This window comes from Tympanuchus pallidicinctus, unplaced genomic scaffold, assembly GCF_026119805.1.
Source record: "Tympanuchus pallidicinctus isolate F22 unplaced genomic scaffold, pur_lepc_1.0 scaffold8, whole genome shotgun sequence".
Classification (NCBI taxonomy): Eukaryota; Metazoa; Chordata; class Aves; order Galliformes; family Phasianidae; genus Tympanuchus; species Tympanuchus pallidicinctus.
The window spans coordinates 24,831,167-24,845,802 of record NW_026294802.1 but is presented as its reverse complement, the minus strand read 5'-3'; the positions used below and the strand labels follow the sequence as shown (position 1 = coordinate 24,845,802).

Genomic DNA, 14,636 nt, shown 5'->3' with positions numbered 1-14,636 from the left:
CCAAAAATATAGCATCATATCAGGCAATCTAAGGAAAATAATCTTAGCTGAAAATAAGAAATCCCTCATCAGTCAAATCTGCAATCTAATCACAGAATGAATCTGGGTTTATTCAGATAGCCCCAGTTTCCTCATGTGGCTTCACATTCATTATATTCTATATCATTTAAACCATCATTAAAGCAAACTTTTATGAGCCTTTCATTGTCTTATCTAGGTTTGATAAAAGGCGAATAGCTGATAGAGAGCACCTGCATCCCATTTAGCCTTTTTTTTCCCCTTTTTTCTTTTTTTTTTCTTTTTTCTTTCTTTTTTTTTTTTTTTTTTTGAGTAAGAGTGGCATTACATTAGCACTGTTCCAATCCTCTGGAATTTCCCTTATGGCTTGAGATTTATTAAAAATGAACAGCATTGAGCCAGAGATCTCATGATAAGCACAGTCTTCTTTCCTAGATTTTTGTAGATGACTGTGATGACCTCTTTCTTTTTTATTGAAGAGATTAATGAAATTCAGTGTGTGGTACTGATTGCTACAACGACCTTTGATGAGCTGCCTTGTCTTTCTAAAGAATGTGTTAAGAGAGTGCATTTTTCAAAGTGAAGTAGTCAGAGGAAACAGAGTAATAAAAAAGGCTTTTACCTGTACATATTAATCCAAAAACTTGAATATATTTCAGCAGCTTTGTAAATGTATATTCTTGAATGCTTGGTATAAGAAGTGGATAGGAGCCAGATCAGGGTAAGTCAGTAGATTTGAATACACATATTTCTGACTGGAGCACAACTTTTTACCAAACTGAAGTCCAAACTCATAATTCACGGGGTGTGCATTAGTTTCTTCATTTCAGTTGGATCCAAAGACAAAAATATTGAAGTCATCTTGAAAGAGTATGTTCCATACTTCCGATTTCCTGGAATGAGCACTACAGAAAGAGCGCTTTTGAGGGTTTCCAGCTTGCCTCTTCTCCAGCTGTGTATTCTTTATCTTGTATTTGTTGGAAGTTTAGAAGCTCTGGAAAAATCTTCAATTCAAAAATTAGAAAAATAGGGTCATGTAAGAAAACTTTTCAAAGGGAAAACAGTGATACAGAGTGAAGGCACAGAACTGTAATACTTGCTGCTCTGGAAGCTGGGATGTGTGATAAGGCAGCTTCTGTTTAATGAAAATCAATGGCTGGATGAGAACAGAAACATTTTCTTGCCCTGTTTAAGGAAACTTTTACGTATGTGTAATGTTCTTGCATGCTCTCTTTAGCCTGCTGCTTGCTAACCTGAAGGTTTCTAGTTTTAAAACAACCACATCATGTACTGCCTCTTGTCTAATTGGGAATATAGGAGATTTTGAAGGCAGCAGCTGTATTGTGTCGGGTCTGTGATTTGGGGTAATGGAAGAGAACTGGAAGTAGTACTAGAGGATATAAAGGGGCAATATGAAAACTGAATGGTGTTACAGAAAGCAAGAAGTGAGAGCATATGTCCACAAGAGATGATTGAACTAGACTGCATCAGTGTCACTGCAAAAGGAGCCACTTACTTATTATTATAGCCGTGAATGATGCAAGGCCATTTTGCCGTGGGAGTTCTTTCCAGAGGAAAGGGGAAAGAATGTGTGGCTATGAAGGTAATCCACAGACTCCTGTGAGGTTCTCTTTGTGGTTCTTGCAGATCACTGATGGAGAAATAGAAATTTATTGTATATCTTCAGCAATGGAATCTCTGAATTCACATGATAGTCTTTAAATGAAGGTGCTGGATTTCAGCAGAATTTACCAGCAGCCATAGAGAATTCATTGTGTTATGCCACTCACTCCTACTTACTAATTTGTTAAATCTGTCTGTTCTGTCTTGTCATTAACTGAAAATGTATGATCATTTTAGCAAGGACTTTGTAGATTGCAGGTTTTTGGTGTAGCACTGTGTACAGTGCAGCTCTAGTCCTGACCAAAATCTGCATGTGTTACTTTAAGGCGGAAAAGTAAACTCATACAAAGATGCTATTGTGGATACAAGTAAAAAGTCTGTAATTGATGTGATTCTTATTTAGAGTTCTCTGCTGTTTACTAATCCCGTGGGGTTTTTTCCAGTATAGGCTGTAATTTCAACCCATAGTCTAAAGTTTTTGAGTCAACTGCTTTTGTAAACAAGACACTTTCTTGCAAATTCATACTACATATTGGGCTACAGCTTGATACATCTAACAAAGCATTACAATGCCCATACTTACTTCAAGTGATGTCTTCAAATCATGCACTGTACTCTGACTTCCTGTGTCCTGTCACAAGATGACAAGGGTGTTCTGTAGAGTGATTGCAGTGCACATGTAATTTTCTGTTAATTACGGAAGAGCTTTGTGATTTGACTTTTTATGGTGTGTGATAAGCCAAAAACCACCTTTCAACTGTATCTCATTTCCTTTCAGCGTTGTACTTAGACGACTCACTAGAAGGCTAGCCTCGTGACATGCTATAGTTAATAAGTTTTCCATGCTGTCAAAAGTAATAATATTAATGTGCCATTCAGTTAAATTAATTTTGTTTTGCGCGCTAGCTTGCATAAACGTGAGTGACATTTAGAAATATGATCAGGCAACAGCTGAGGAGAAGCCAAGTGGCAAAACGCAGCAAGATGCAATAGTGAAAGCAGAGCAGCCAGCTGCAATCATTTGTGGGTAGGCTGGGAATTACACTCAGGCTGGGAGTTACACTCAGGCATCATAGGCTGGTTTTTAGTATTTGCTTGGTTTTATTCATTCCTCCCTTTCTTGTTTATTTAAGAAATTACTTTTTGTCTTCTTTACTTAAGAACTCAGTATATCTGGTAACATAGTCACTCATTTGTAAGTGAAAGGGTGTGTTCCTGCTAATCTGATTTCAAGTGCCTTTAGACACAGCTTTTCTCATTTGGGAAGACGGCAGCTGATTGTAATGCTTTTAAACTGTTGACCATAAAGTATCATTTTCTACTACATTTTCTACTTTTCTCCTCAGTTTTTTCTGCTTTTTGGAAGCAGCAGTAAAAGTGCTTTCTCTAAACAGATAAAAATGTATTGAAGAGAACTAGAAGAGAGAAGCTGGCAGAACCTGACTTGTTAATTTTTTAATAACATTGACTGGTTCATATAATTACTCAAGTTGCTTTCAAGCCAGATTTATCATTGTGTTGGAGACTATTACGTAACAAGGGCATGTAGCAGAAAAACAATGTACTACAAGATATATAGATAGAGACAGAAAGGCAGAGATTTATGAAGAATCCCTATATCAAGTAGTGCTGTTCAGAGGAGGGGGGGGAAAGGGGGAAAAAAGGATTTTCTTTATTCCCATTGGAAGGAAGGCTTGTTTGTTCTCTTTAAGTAAAGGTAAAAATACTGCTGTTGTATGAAAGTTGTATGACAGAGGAGTCAGAGAGTAGAACTGTAGTAGGGAAAGGAATATGCAATTAAAACTGTTTCTCTTGGCTCTTCCACACTCCCAGTGTATACCATGACTGTATCCCTACAGATACCACCTCCTGATACCTTTAATAAATTCACTTTACTTGAAAGAATGTTCCCTGTCTGCTCTAAAAATCCCTTTTAAAACTTACCTCCTGGACCTTTGCTTCTATTTCTGTTCACTGTTCACCTAGCATCAGCCTCCTTTACATCTCTTCTTTAGACCATTGTCTCTGCTAATCCCTTTTTTAACAGCATTCAAAGCAAGCCCTTTGGATCCTTGCCTCAAGAACCTTCTGTTTCTTTGAGATCTCCTGCTGTAACCTATTTGGCTTGGTTTTGCTTCTTAATTTACTTGCTATGTGGCTTGTAACTTAACACTTGCATTAACATGAGCTTCATTTTATGGCCAAGTTTGCACATTTGAAGAGGGTATAACCCATGAAAGCATTTCTGAAATAACATGAGTAAAAACAAACAGGAGAAATCTTTGATCACAAATATTAACACTTCCATTTTGGAAGACAGGTGGGTTATTCCTGCAAACAAAGACTGATCCTTGAATGAGGAGGCACATTGCAAGGCACTTGTCTGTTCATATTTGTATTATGCTAAAATATCTTCTTCAAAAGTGCAGTAGGTGCAGTCATAAAGAGAGTTCTTCTCTGTCTCTCTGTCTCCAGAGGCATTTTGCACCTGTTTATTTCCAGCTGTATAACTGTGTGGCTGCTCTATTCATGGGCATGAAATCCTTTTAGACAGCAGGGGAATTATTCTGCTCATCCGGTTAATGGTTTAGTTGTTGAAATCCTTAAGTTTGTATTGACGGTGTTTATAGTCAACATTTCACAAGTCTGAAATATCTTCTGTAATCAGACATTTGCCTGAAAAGGCTGGCAAGAATTCTGCCCTTCCTGTTCACTCTCAGCACTTTATCCCTACGCTTGCTTATTCATTTTGGGTATGATGGTACTCTGAGTGCATCCATTCTCATGTGAGAATCTCAAGAAGTGCTGTAATAATGGGCTGACAGATTAGCTCCAGCTTTTGTTTCTCTTTCCGGATCTCCTTTTGCTTTCCCTGTTTCACGTCTATTTCTAGCCTATTTCTGCACTTGGGATTTTATATCCCTTTTGCTCACTTCACAGTCCTTTGCCTAATTAGCTTGATATCATTGTCATCAGTTCCTAACTCTTGCTCTTATGGCAGCTGTTGTGAGGGCCAGTCCAAGCATTTCTGCATCTGTGGGGGTCTGCTACTGTTATTAGTACGATACCTTTGTGATCAAATGCATTCACAATTTATTTGCCAAGGCAAAGAATTCGTTGGATTGGAGATCTCGTTACAGCAACAGAATAGCAATGGCCTCAAAACTGTCCAAAGCCCACAGATGTGGGAATTACAATTAGAGGTTCTGTCATTACTATTTACCCAGGTTTCCTAAATTTTGAAGGAGCTAATTTAGCTTATAATCCACATTTGTGCTGTCCCTGTTTTCTCCACAGAGTTTTAAAACATTTTGATTGGTATGAAAACTGTATAATGAGCCCTGCTAGCTTGGTATTGCAAATATTGATTAGTGGGAGATTGTATTTTGGGTCTTCACTGAAAACCACATTCTATTGTGTTTCTCTCCGGCAAATATCTACAGTCAGAACTGGGTACTGAATTTGGAAACCCATTGCGCTGTGTTTATATCCTTCCTTCCACTGACTATTTTGGAGTTGTAGACCCAATTAGGAAAAAAAACATATGACGCTGTGGCTTGTTACTTGGTATTGTTTTACCAAGAGAGCTGTGAGCATCAACTTCCTCATAATATCTTACACAAAAATGTGGAGATTGCTTATATTAAGAAGATAGATATCACTGTTAGAGATTCTGCAATGTGAATGAGAGTAATCTGCATAAATAGCATTTTTCTCAGTAGCTCATTAGGAAAGTGTGCTGTCAAGGCAAAAATGACTACTGACAAATACAAGAAGAAACATAAGACAAGCAGGAGACATTCAGAATCTTCTCAAAAAGCTTCTCAACAGGCCCTGAAATAGCCTTTTCTAAGCTAAAGAACTGTTATCAGTGCTATGTCATTTATGTTCTGCTTCATTGCATCCTCTTTAAATGGAATGAAGTTATGCAGTTGCTTAGATGGAGAGACTCTATTGATTGGTGTTTAGGCATTATACATGAATAGGTTAATGCCTGTGAACCTCCCAGTTGGAAGTTTCTAACACTAACTTACCGTTTCCATCAGAGATCAAAGTAATTTACTAACATAAATTATTTATACGTAGGGCTGAAAGAAATTCATAATAACAATAAGGCACCTCCATGAGATAATCACCATACCAGAAGCACTCATCTGTACCTCATAGCCCTGCAGGGGTTTGTAATTATCTCCTGCAAACCACACCTCTAGTGACTGCTTTCTGTTGCTTCATTACAGTGCTGCAACTTGCAGTACTTTGCCTGACAAATATCTTTAAAATTATATTAAAAAAAAAAAAAAAAAAAAAAAAACAGCTTAGGACTAAAAACATGTGGCAGCAAAGCAAAAAGGAAAATGTTGAAATGCAAAAAAAAAAAAAAAATCAAGAATTGCAGTTATTACAGATTTTAGTGACAGCCAAAAAACCTACTATATTTAAGCAGGTGCCTGTGCTTTCTCTTCAAGTTATTCACTGGAAAGAGCCCATCATTTGCTGTCATTTCTCTTGCTTGCTCGTGATCTATGAAAAACTCTGTTTACATGGTTCTGTCTTCTTTTCTATGTTTTGTGCAGCTAAAATTACTTTAAAAGAGGCTAAAAATGCATTAAATACTCTCCTAAGAACATTCTCCTGTGTAGACAATTGCAGAATTTGCACAAAGCATGACCTGATCATAGATGGAGAAAAGCCAGTGACAGGTGATAGTCTTCATGGTAATAACTGTTTGTAAAATATCTCTACTCAGGCATTCAGCTTGGAAAAAATACAATCCTTATACAATTTTAACAAATATTAACAGTCCTAACACATAGCAATCTGTACGCCAATGCAAAAGTACAAAAAAAAACAAAAAAACAAAAAGAAAAACAAAAAGCCAGCCTTTAAATTAGACCAATTAAAAACAGCATAAATTCAGAAATTCCTTCAAAATAAATGCTTTGGTATCGTGTCAGTGGCACGGTACATTTCAGAGGAATGTACATTTCTATGCTACAACCAATGCACTGCCCAGTGAATGTAGGAGTGAGGGCAGAGCCCTTCAGTGTCAGTTGATACGTGAGCACAAAGGTGTTTGAGATGGTGAGGCTAAGATGAGCTTTCAGATATCCCGTGTCAGTCAGGGGCTAATGAATCAGCAAGGCTAATTTAAACCAAGTCTACCATGTAATGAAACAGGAATGCAAAGAACACAAGGTGGCTGGGTGAGCTGTGATCATGATAACACAAATCAATAAGCAATTGATTTCTTCCATTCTGAACAAGCTGGAAGTGATAGATCAACTTCATCATTTGCCCAGCCAACAGTGCTTCCCAAACTGAATGTCAGAGGAGTGGAAGCATGCTTTGCTATCACCCCATCATGACATGCTCAGAGCAGATTGCAAAGCTGAAATCCATAGTTCCAGGATAAGAATATGAGTTGAGATTTATAGCAGCTTGTTAAGACAGACAGGAATAGTGAGTCCCTTCATGAAAATATAGTTCATGCAGTGAAAGACATTCTGGGTTATTTCAGGTATGAGTTAAAAGCCTAATTTTTTTTACATCGGGATCTCTTCTTTTGAAGAAAATCACAACATCACTGTGGTCCTCCTCAGCCACATCAAGGTGTCTGAGATCCCCCTTCCAGTATCCTCAGTTGAGTCTGAAGAATTGTAATCTACTTCATTGTTCCTCATGCAGAAACTGTGTCTTATCTTTCATCATTCATGCTGCTTTGTTTTTGGAATCCTTCCCAGTCATCCAATACCCTTTATGAGGCGGTGGAATACCATAACCAGATCAGTTTTCAAGATGTGGGCATGTGTATTCAACAGTATTTAATGTGTGATACATACATATAACATCATGAGCTGTTTTGTTCTACTCCATCTGATCATTTCCTAATTGCACACACTTTTGTGTTTGTTCCATATGTTTTCTCACCGTGGTGTTCACTGACCTGGTTTTTTGCAGGGAACAATCTTTTACAGTTGCAAGGTCTCATCCCCAACTTGTAATAATCGGTTCAGAATCCATCACTTTATAGGTATTGCATTAAGTTTTTGAAAATTAAAAGGAACGATAACTACACCATGCTGAGAAGTTTTTAAGATTGGAGATTGCAGTCCTTCAGAAAGAACAGCATAAGCAGATTGTTGTATCCCCAAGGAAGACTTCCCAGACAGACCTTTGCACCTTTTTGGCATGGGAGGTAGATATAAACTTTGAAGTATAGCTGATAATCTCACATGCATTCTTCAGATAGATGTATTGTAGACATTTACTCAAACCTGGACAAAAAAGTGGGGTTTTTTTGTTTAGTGTTTAAGAGCTATTGAGAGAAGAATGTAAGGAGAGCACAAAGATAGAATATATGCTTGCTGTTCAGTAAGGATTTGATTTTCAAAAATGCTCATGCAGACAGAGATGCTTAGATACTTATATTACACAAATTCAAACAAAAGCTTTTAAGATTGCGTATGTGCTTTATTGTCAGTAGAAAGTACTTGTAAAAGCAGATGTCTTGTATTTGTATAGGTAGACATGTATGTCTAACTGCTATTGATGCTGAAAATGTGGCTTACTGCATAAAGTTAAAAGTCTCATAAATCACTTGGAAGCTTGAACTCCCTTTAGAAACTGGAAAAAAATAATGTCTTGGTTAATATTAAAGAGCAAACAGTATCTGTGGGAGTCTGATTGTCTGAGGTGAAGTGGTGGGCAGTGTAACTTGCTTTGCAGCCAGCACATCTTGTCACTGGGGCCCGTACAAACGGGCAAACTCTAGTTATTACAACAGTCTTGAGGCTATCAAGTATTCAAGCTGAGTATCTTGTGGCAGATATAGAATCTGTTGTTAATTTGAATGTTCTCTTTTATAACAGGGGTTTGAAATGTAATCCTGTTAATTTTCCGTGGGGTTTTTAAAACTACATTTTTTAAAGATTCAAAATGATTTAAAAAGAATAACACTATGCTTTGCTTGCTTTCACAGCAAGAAAAGCTGGGTGATATCTGCTTCTCCCTCCGTTATGTGCCTACTGCCGGAAAGCTGACTGTTGTCATTCTGGAGGCAAAGAACCTGAAGAAGATGGATGTCGGTGGTCTGTCAGGTACATGCATGAAAATCTGCTTGCAGAATTTTTCAGGATCATAAAGCAGAAAAACAACTCATTTTCCATTGGAGAGCTCTTTGTTGAGAGAGTAAGGGCTCTTGTTTGCTGCCTGAAAAATGCATTCTGTGTTTTCTGAATCTTAGGGCATGACTGAGTATATCAGAACTCATTCTAGCTTAAAAAGAGAAATTTCATTATACAGTACATTCCAGTCCTAGACTAGGTGAAAAGTTAAACAGTCAGATAATGCTCTCTATACTTTCATTCTTTCCTGTTACCTGGAGATCAATATGGACTATTCGAGCAAGAGGAAAAACAAACCCTGACTACTATGCCTATTGTCTGTTTAATCTCATAAAATGTGAACATTTCCCTACAGTGTTACTGATAACACATAATAGGCAAACTCATCACAGGTCACTGCTGACTATTGGTTGAGGTGCTAGGATAATTGTTTCTGCATTTGAAGGGCGTAGATGTGACTGCTCCCTTGAGCAGATCTGGGAGTGTTCTGCATTAATATGTACAGCAGCAGTCACAGTGACAGTCCTGCTCTTCTGAGAGTCAATAAGGTTGGTACCTCCCACCTACAGATGGTCCTTGCAGCCTTTCCTCATCTTATGATGAGGCCACACAGGCAGTGAGTGGGATGATATGTGCCATCCCCAAGGGAGGCTGCCATCAACTCGGGGCACTGGGGCTGTGAACTGGGTCCCACTGGAGCTCTGTGTAGGCTTCTGCTCTCCGCTGTGTCTGGAATTCTTGGACACAGGTTACTGACTGAATTGCCAATTAACTGAGATCAAATTAAATAACAAGATGCTTCGTAAGGAGAGGTATTTAGAAGAAAAGTTTATTTTATATACCTTCTGTTAAAAAGACACAGTTTTTACAGACCACTGAGAATGAGGATACTTCTATCACAGCTCTAGAACTGAACGCTTTTACAGCTGTCATTAACACACAGCTGATGTACTTGTTCATCTTGAAGTAGCAAGTGACAAACAGAATGGTAAAGTGTTTGGCTTTCATTTTCTCATAGTCTTAGCACAAGGTAAGAGGTAAATCTAAAGCATACGTAGGCATAGAGGCCTGCTCAGAGTAAGCCTTTAGGTTTCATTTACCACCTTTGATGAACAGTAACGTGAGGCCTTCACAAAGTGAAAGGAGATGAGATCTCTTACTAGAAACTTTTCCTTTATTCTACCTGTTTCTGAAATTTTCTGCTGTACCTCAATAGACATCAGAAAGACATGAAAATATTGTAGTTGTTCCTGAATCAAATCTAACTTTTTGAACACCCATTCTAAAATGTGAACACACCAGTATTTGTTTCCTTAATGCTTACACTGAACCGATTTCAAATTAAAATTCTTAAGCACTTTTCTAATTGTTTCCTAATGAAAAATTACATCCTCATAGTGATTTTTTCTTTTTCACTGAAGCAGAGATCTAAGAGTCAAAGCATGTATATTCTTTTCCAAAATTTGAAAGAAGTGTGATGGATAATGACTACAAAACTCATAAGAAAGGATCAAGGGAAGTACTAATGAGCTGAAAACCTTCTACAAACTTCTGATGAAAAACATAATGCACTGTGTTGGAAATAACCATGAGGAAATGAATGTGCTATACGCTGAAGCACCGAAACAGAGTAAAGGACATCCAGATGCATTTCTGAGGAATTACAGATTTTGTTCCCCTTTGTAGGGCCATACCGCACTTGAAACACTGTGTTCTCTCAGAGACAAACAAACCCAATAGGATACCGTGGTTGTAGTAAAAATTCAGAAGTCCCTGACAGTGATAAACGGCAGCTAGTATGGTATTCCTGAGGCTGTAATTACAGATGGCTTAAAATGGATCCAGTATCTTTCATTAGGGAATTTATCTTTTGAATAAATTATGCAGAAGTAACTATTAAAATCCAGCTGAGATTCTGTTGTCATTATTCACACTAAATAATACCTGCTTTCAAAGTGTGGTACTGTTAAGTGCTAGTGAAGGTGACAGGATTTTATCTCAATTAGGGAACACTTTCCCCACTACTTTGTTATTTTCTCTAGACACTAAAATTGCTTTTCGTTTTGCAAAACTGAGAGTTTTGCATTGCAATGGAGGTGGGAAAATGCTAACAATCAAATGCTATCTCAGTCTGAATGCTACTTATATGCTCAACAGCACTTACTGTCACCAAAGGAAGACCATTAGCAAGAGGGGAAAATTATGTAGGTGTCACAGCTGGAAAAAAATAAATTAGAACTTTGACAAAAATTGCCAGAAAGTCTCTCACTGTTGAGGTTAGCATGTTTAGAGCTTAGGTTCCTTTCTGTTATTCTCTCTTGTTTTGGAGAAGATACTGGAAAAGCAGAAAATAGGCAATTGGAAATGGCTCCTCTTTCTCTTGCATCATTTTTGCCTTTCAGTGGAGTTTATCCGCATTTCATGAAGGAGGAGCAAGGCTCTGGCTTCTGCAGGAGGTCTGCCAAGCATTCACAGCAAACAGCAGGCAGCTCTGCAGTTTCCTTCTGGCTGCTGCCCTGAACATCTTGAGTATTACTGCTTCTACTAAATATCTGCTTTGCTCTTCAGTGATGGGGAAAACTTTAGCAATTGTGTATCTGTTGTCCCAATACGAAGAGCAAGTCGGTCACTGTGGCTCAGCAGTCTTTTGAACTCCTTTTTAATAATTCATCAAAAATTGGAGTGCATCCATAACTGTGGTCAGTTGTACTTTAAAATATGCTTGATTTTCAACATATTTATTTGTACTGTGTAGAAATAGAGCACAGTTAATAAAGTACCTATGCTGATTATGAAACAAAGTAGCTTTCTTAGCTACTTTGTTCTACTGGCAATAGCTTAATGCCACTAGTCAATTGGTGTGTCCAATTGAATGGTTACTACAGTTGCAGAAAAAGTCTTTATCTCCAACATTTTGAACTTTTCCATAAATTTTATAGACAGTCAAAAGCCAGGCATAAATTACTTCAGATAGACAATAAAAGACAACAAACTAATCATCAACTTTATTAGACTCCTTGTAACAAATCCAGATCACCCATCTGAGCAATCAACTCCCAGGTCTTAAACTTAATTGCAACGTCAAGCTGTGGCTAAAGCAGACCTTGGCTTAAGCACTGGAACTGTTCATCCTGAGCTCATCAAGTCACCATGACAAGTGGAAATTATTACTTCTGGTTAGTGAGGGCCTCTGGCAAACAATTATGCATGTTTTAAAACCACATTTTAATTATTTAAATTATATTCAAATGCATTTTAAATGAATCTGACATCTGGCAGGTGAAATGTAGGAATGTTAACTATAAGGAGGTCATTTTTATTTGAATTTGGTAAACTGGAGTTACACGGAATTATAGGAATACTTCACCCCAAATGTCTAAGAGACCTAGAAGCTTCTGTCTTACTGAAAATCAAGGGAACTTAGACTCTCAAGTCACTGTGTTTGTTTTTTTAATTGCCTTTAGATGATGTAGAAGATTTTAAAACCAGCTTGCAGTTTAATCTCTCCAGAAAGTCCATAAAGACACAGTCCAACTAATTCCTCTATAAGGGCACAATGCATCTCATCAGTGCCTTTCAGTTCACAAAGGCTGTCTATGAATTATGATACATTATTCAGGTTTACATTCTTTTCTGCTCCAGAAAGAGAAGAAATTATCTGCAGCTCCCCTGTGATATATTCATTTAAATCAGTGGTAGTGATTTCAGTTACTAATTTAAATAAGTATAAAGCTTTTATCTGAAGTCATTTTAATCTTGTGTTTGGTTTTGGTTTTTTTTTCTTATTTTCTAAAGAAAAAGATTCTGGTTAAACCTTTAGCACAACTGACTAGCAGATAAGTGCAATAAATACAGTGCTATTTATTACACAGAAGGATTCCCAATACCAACACACATTCATGTAGGCAGTTCTGTAGATTTCAGTGTGTTTAGCTGTAGCTGGCATTTATGTTCATTTTTGTTCCTGACACAAAATAAAAGCTTTCAGCTCAATTTCCAGCAGCTTTCCCTGCTTTGACTGAACCAATCTTTGAAATAAATTACCTGAAATGAGTGCTGGCACCCGAACAGACTGTTGTTATGGCTTTTTAGCTACCCAGGCCCTTTGGCTTAAATGCCTTTTCTTACGAAGTTCAGTGACTATGTATTAATGACAAAAAAAGTTTTATTTCCAAAATGTGTCATCTCTTAGTAGCTGATAATAATTTCAAGCTTTAACGTATCTCATCTTCTTTCTGGGATTCATTTCAACAAGGTTCTTTTCTTCTTAAAAACTTGGAAAGATGCGGCATTATTGTCTTACATTTTATTTTAGTATGCTTAGATTTTAGTCATTCTAATTACTGCAAATGTATCCTAGTAGGAAGCTTTTTGCTTCCCTTATCTTCTTTGCCTTGCTGCCTCTCGCCATCCCCAAGGTCAAATGGAGGTTGACCTTGGAGATGAGGACCCAATTAGAAAAGTCTCAGCTAGCACTTAGGAATTGTCATAGCACAGTTCACAGATTATATAAACCCCTAAACTGTATCCACTTATGCCAAATCAATGTTTAGGAAGAAATGCAAAGGCTGTGATTGGATCCATGTGATCTTCCTTCTGCAGGAAGCTGCAGATAGAGCCACAGCAGAAAAAGCAGCCTGTAATCCAGTCCATCATGTGTGAAAGCTAATCTCAATATTTATGAGCTATAAATAGAAAATACATAGTTCCTCTTTGTATCTGTCATGGAAATATTATAAATCAGAGCCATCTCAGGGGACCAAATGGCACTACATCAGAATAAAGCTGGGTTTCTACACTTATGCATTTATTTTAAATACTGCATTCAAATTCAAAAGGCTTTGAATGTCTTCTAGCAGATTTGAAAAATATAAATATTGTTTAGAGGCTGTCTTTGAAGACAGAGTAAAGGCTCATGAATTATGCAGGCGGATCATTCACTTTAATAACTTCATTAAAACGTAAGAAAGCTTAAAAGCTATCTAACACAAATGTAATATTATGGGAAGAGAAATACTCTATTAGTGCCATGGCATTTCTATAATCCATATTGTAACACGATTCTCTGAGTATTAGGGGAGAGGAAAAGAATGTTAATAAAAGACAAAAATAAGAAACAAACACCACCACAACAGATGCATTTGCAGCTCGTCTAATCCAAAAGAATCCAGCAGAGATCAGTACCAACAAACATGTTATGATGTCTACTTACAGTGGGGATTTCTATAGCATCTAGTGTCTCAATATCTCTACTAGAATACAGCGTCTGGCAGATCTTCCAGCAGTAGGTGGCTGCAACAATACGTCTCTCTAACGCTTGCAGAACAGTCGCACAGCATCACAGTAAATTCTCTTTGGGTTTCAGCAGTGGCAAAAGGATCATTCTCTGCCGTATTAGACTCTTTCTCTCCTACCCAGAGCGACGTTCCTGTTGGTGACATTTTCCCTAAGTCTGGGCAGCAGCAAGAGCAGGGGATCTTGTCTAAAACGGTTCTGTTTCAGTGGGCAAATAAAGTCTTGGTGAGTTGTTTCTTGTAATTGCAACTCAGACCTTTGACATCAGATCGCCTGAAGTGATGAGCTGAAAAGATAGTTTCAATATCAAAAGACAGTAAAAACTACAACATCTCCATCATAGAAGACATGTTAATGGATACATTAATGGATAAATTAACTCCCATATTTCAGTGTATTTTGCAGGTTCTTATAAAGAATGTGCTAATTAATTGTCCATTTTGGAGCAAGTAGACAATTTCCACTGAATTGTTTGCTACAGGCTATTTCACACAATAATATATTGTATTAGATGAACCATCAACTGCAGCAGTTCCTACAAAGAAGCAACGTCAAATTGTTCACCTTTTTTTTTCC

General features: G+C 37.5%; 1 protein-coding gene across 2 annotated transcripts in view; it reads left to right on the top strand.

Moving 5' to 3' along the window:
• Nucleotides 1–14,636, top strand: part of SYT1 (synaptotagmin 1) — a 338,118-nt gene that overhangs the window by 278,727 nt on the left and 44,755 nt on the right. For both annotated transcript variants that reach the window (XM_052667309.1, XM_052667308.1), the window contains exon 9: nucleotides 8,621–8,738. In XM_052667309.1, the coding sequence (XP_052523269.1) occupies nucleotides 8,621–8,738 (118 nt within the window). The remainder of the gene's footprint in view (nucleotides 1–8,620; nucleotides 8,739–14,636) is intronic.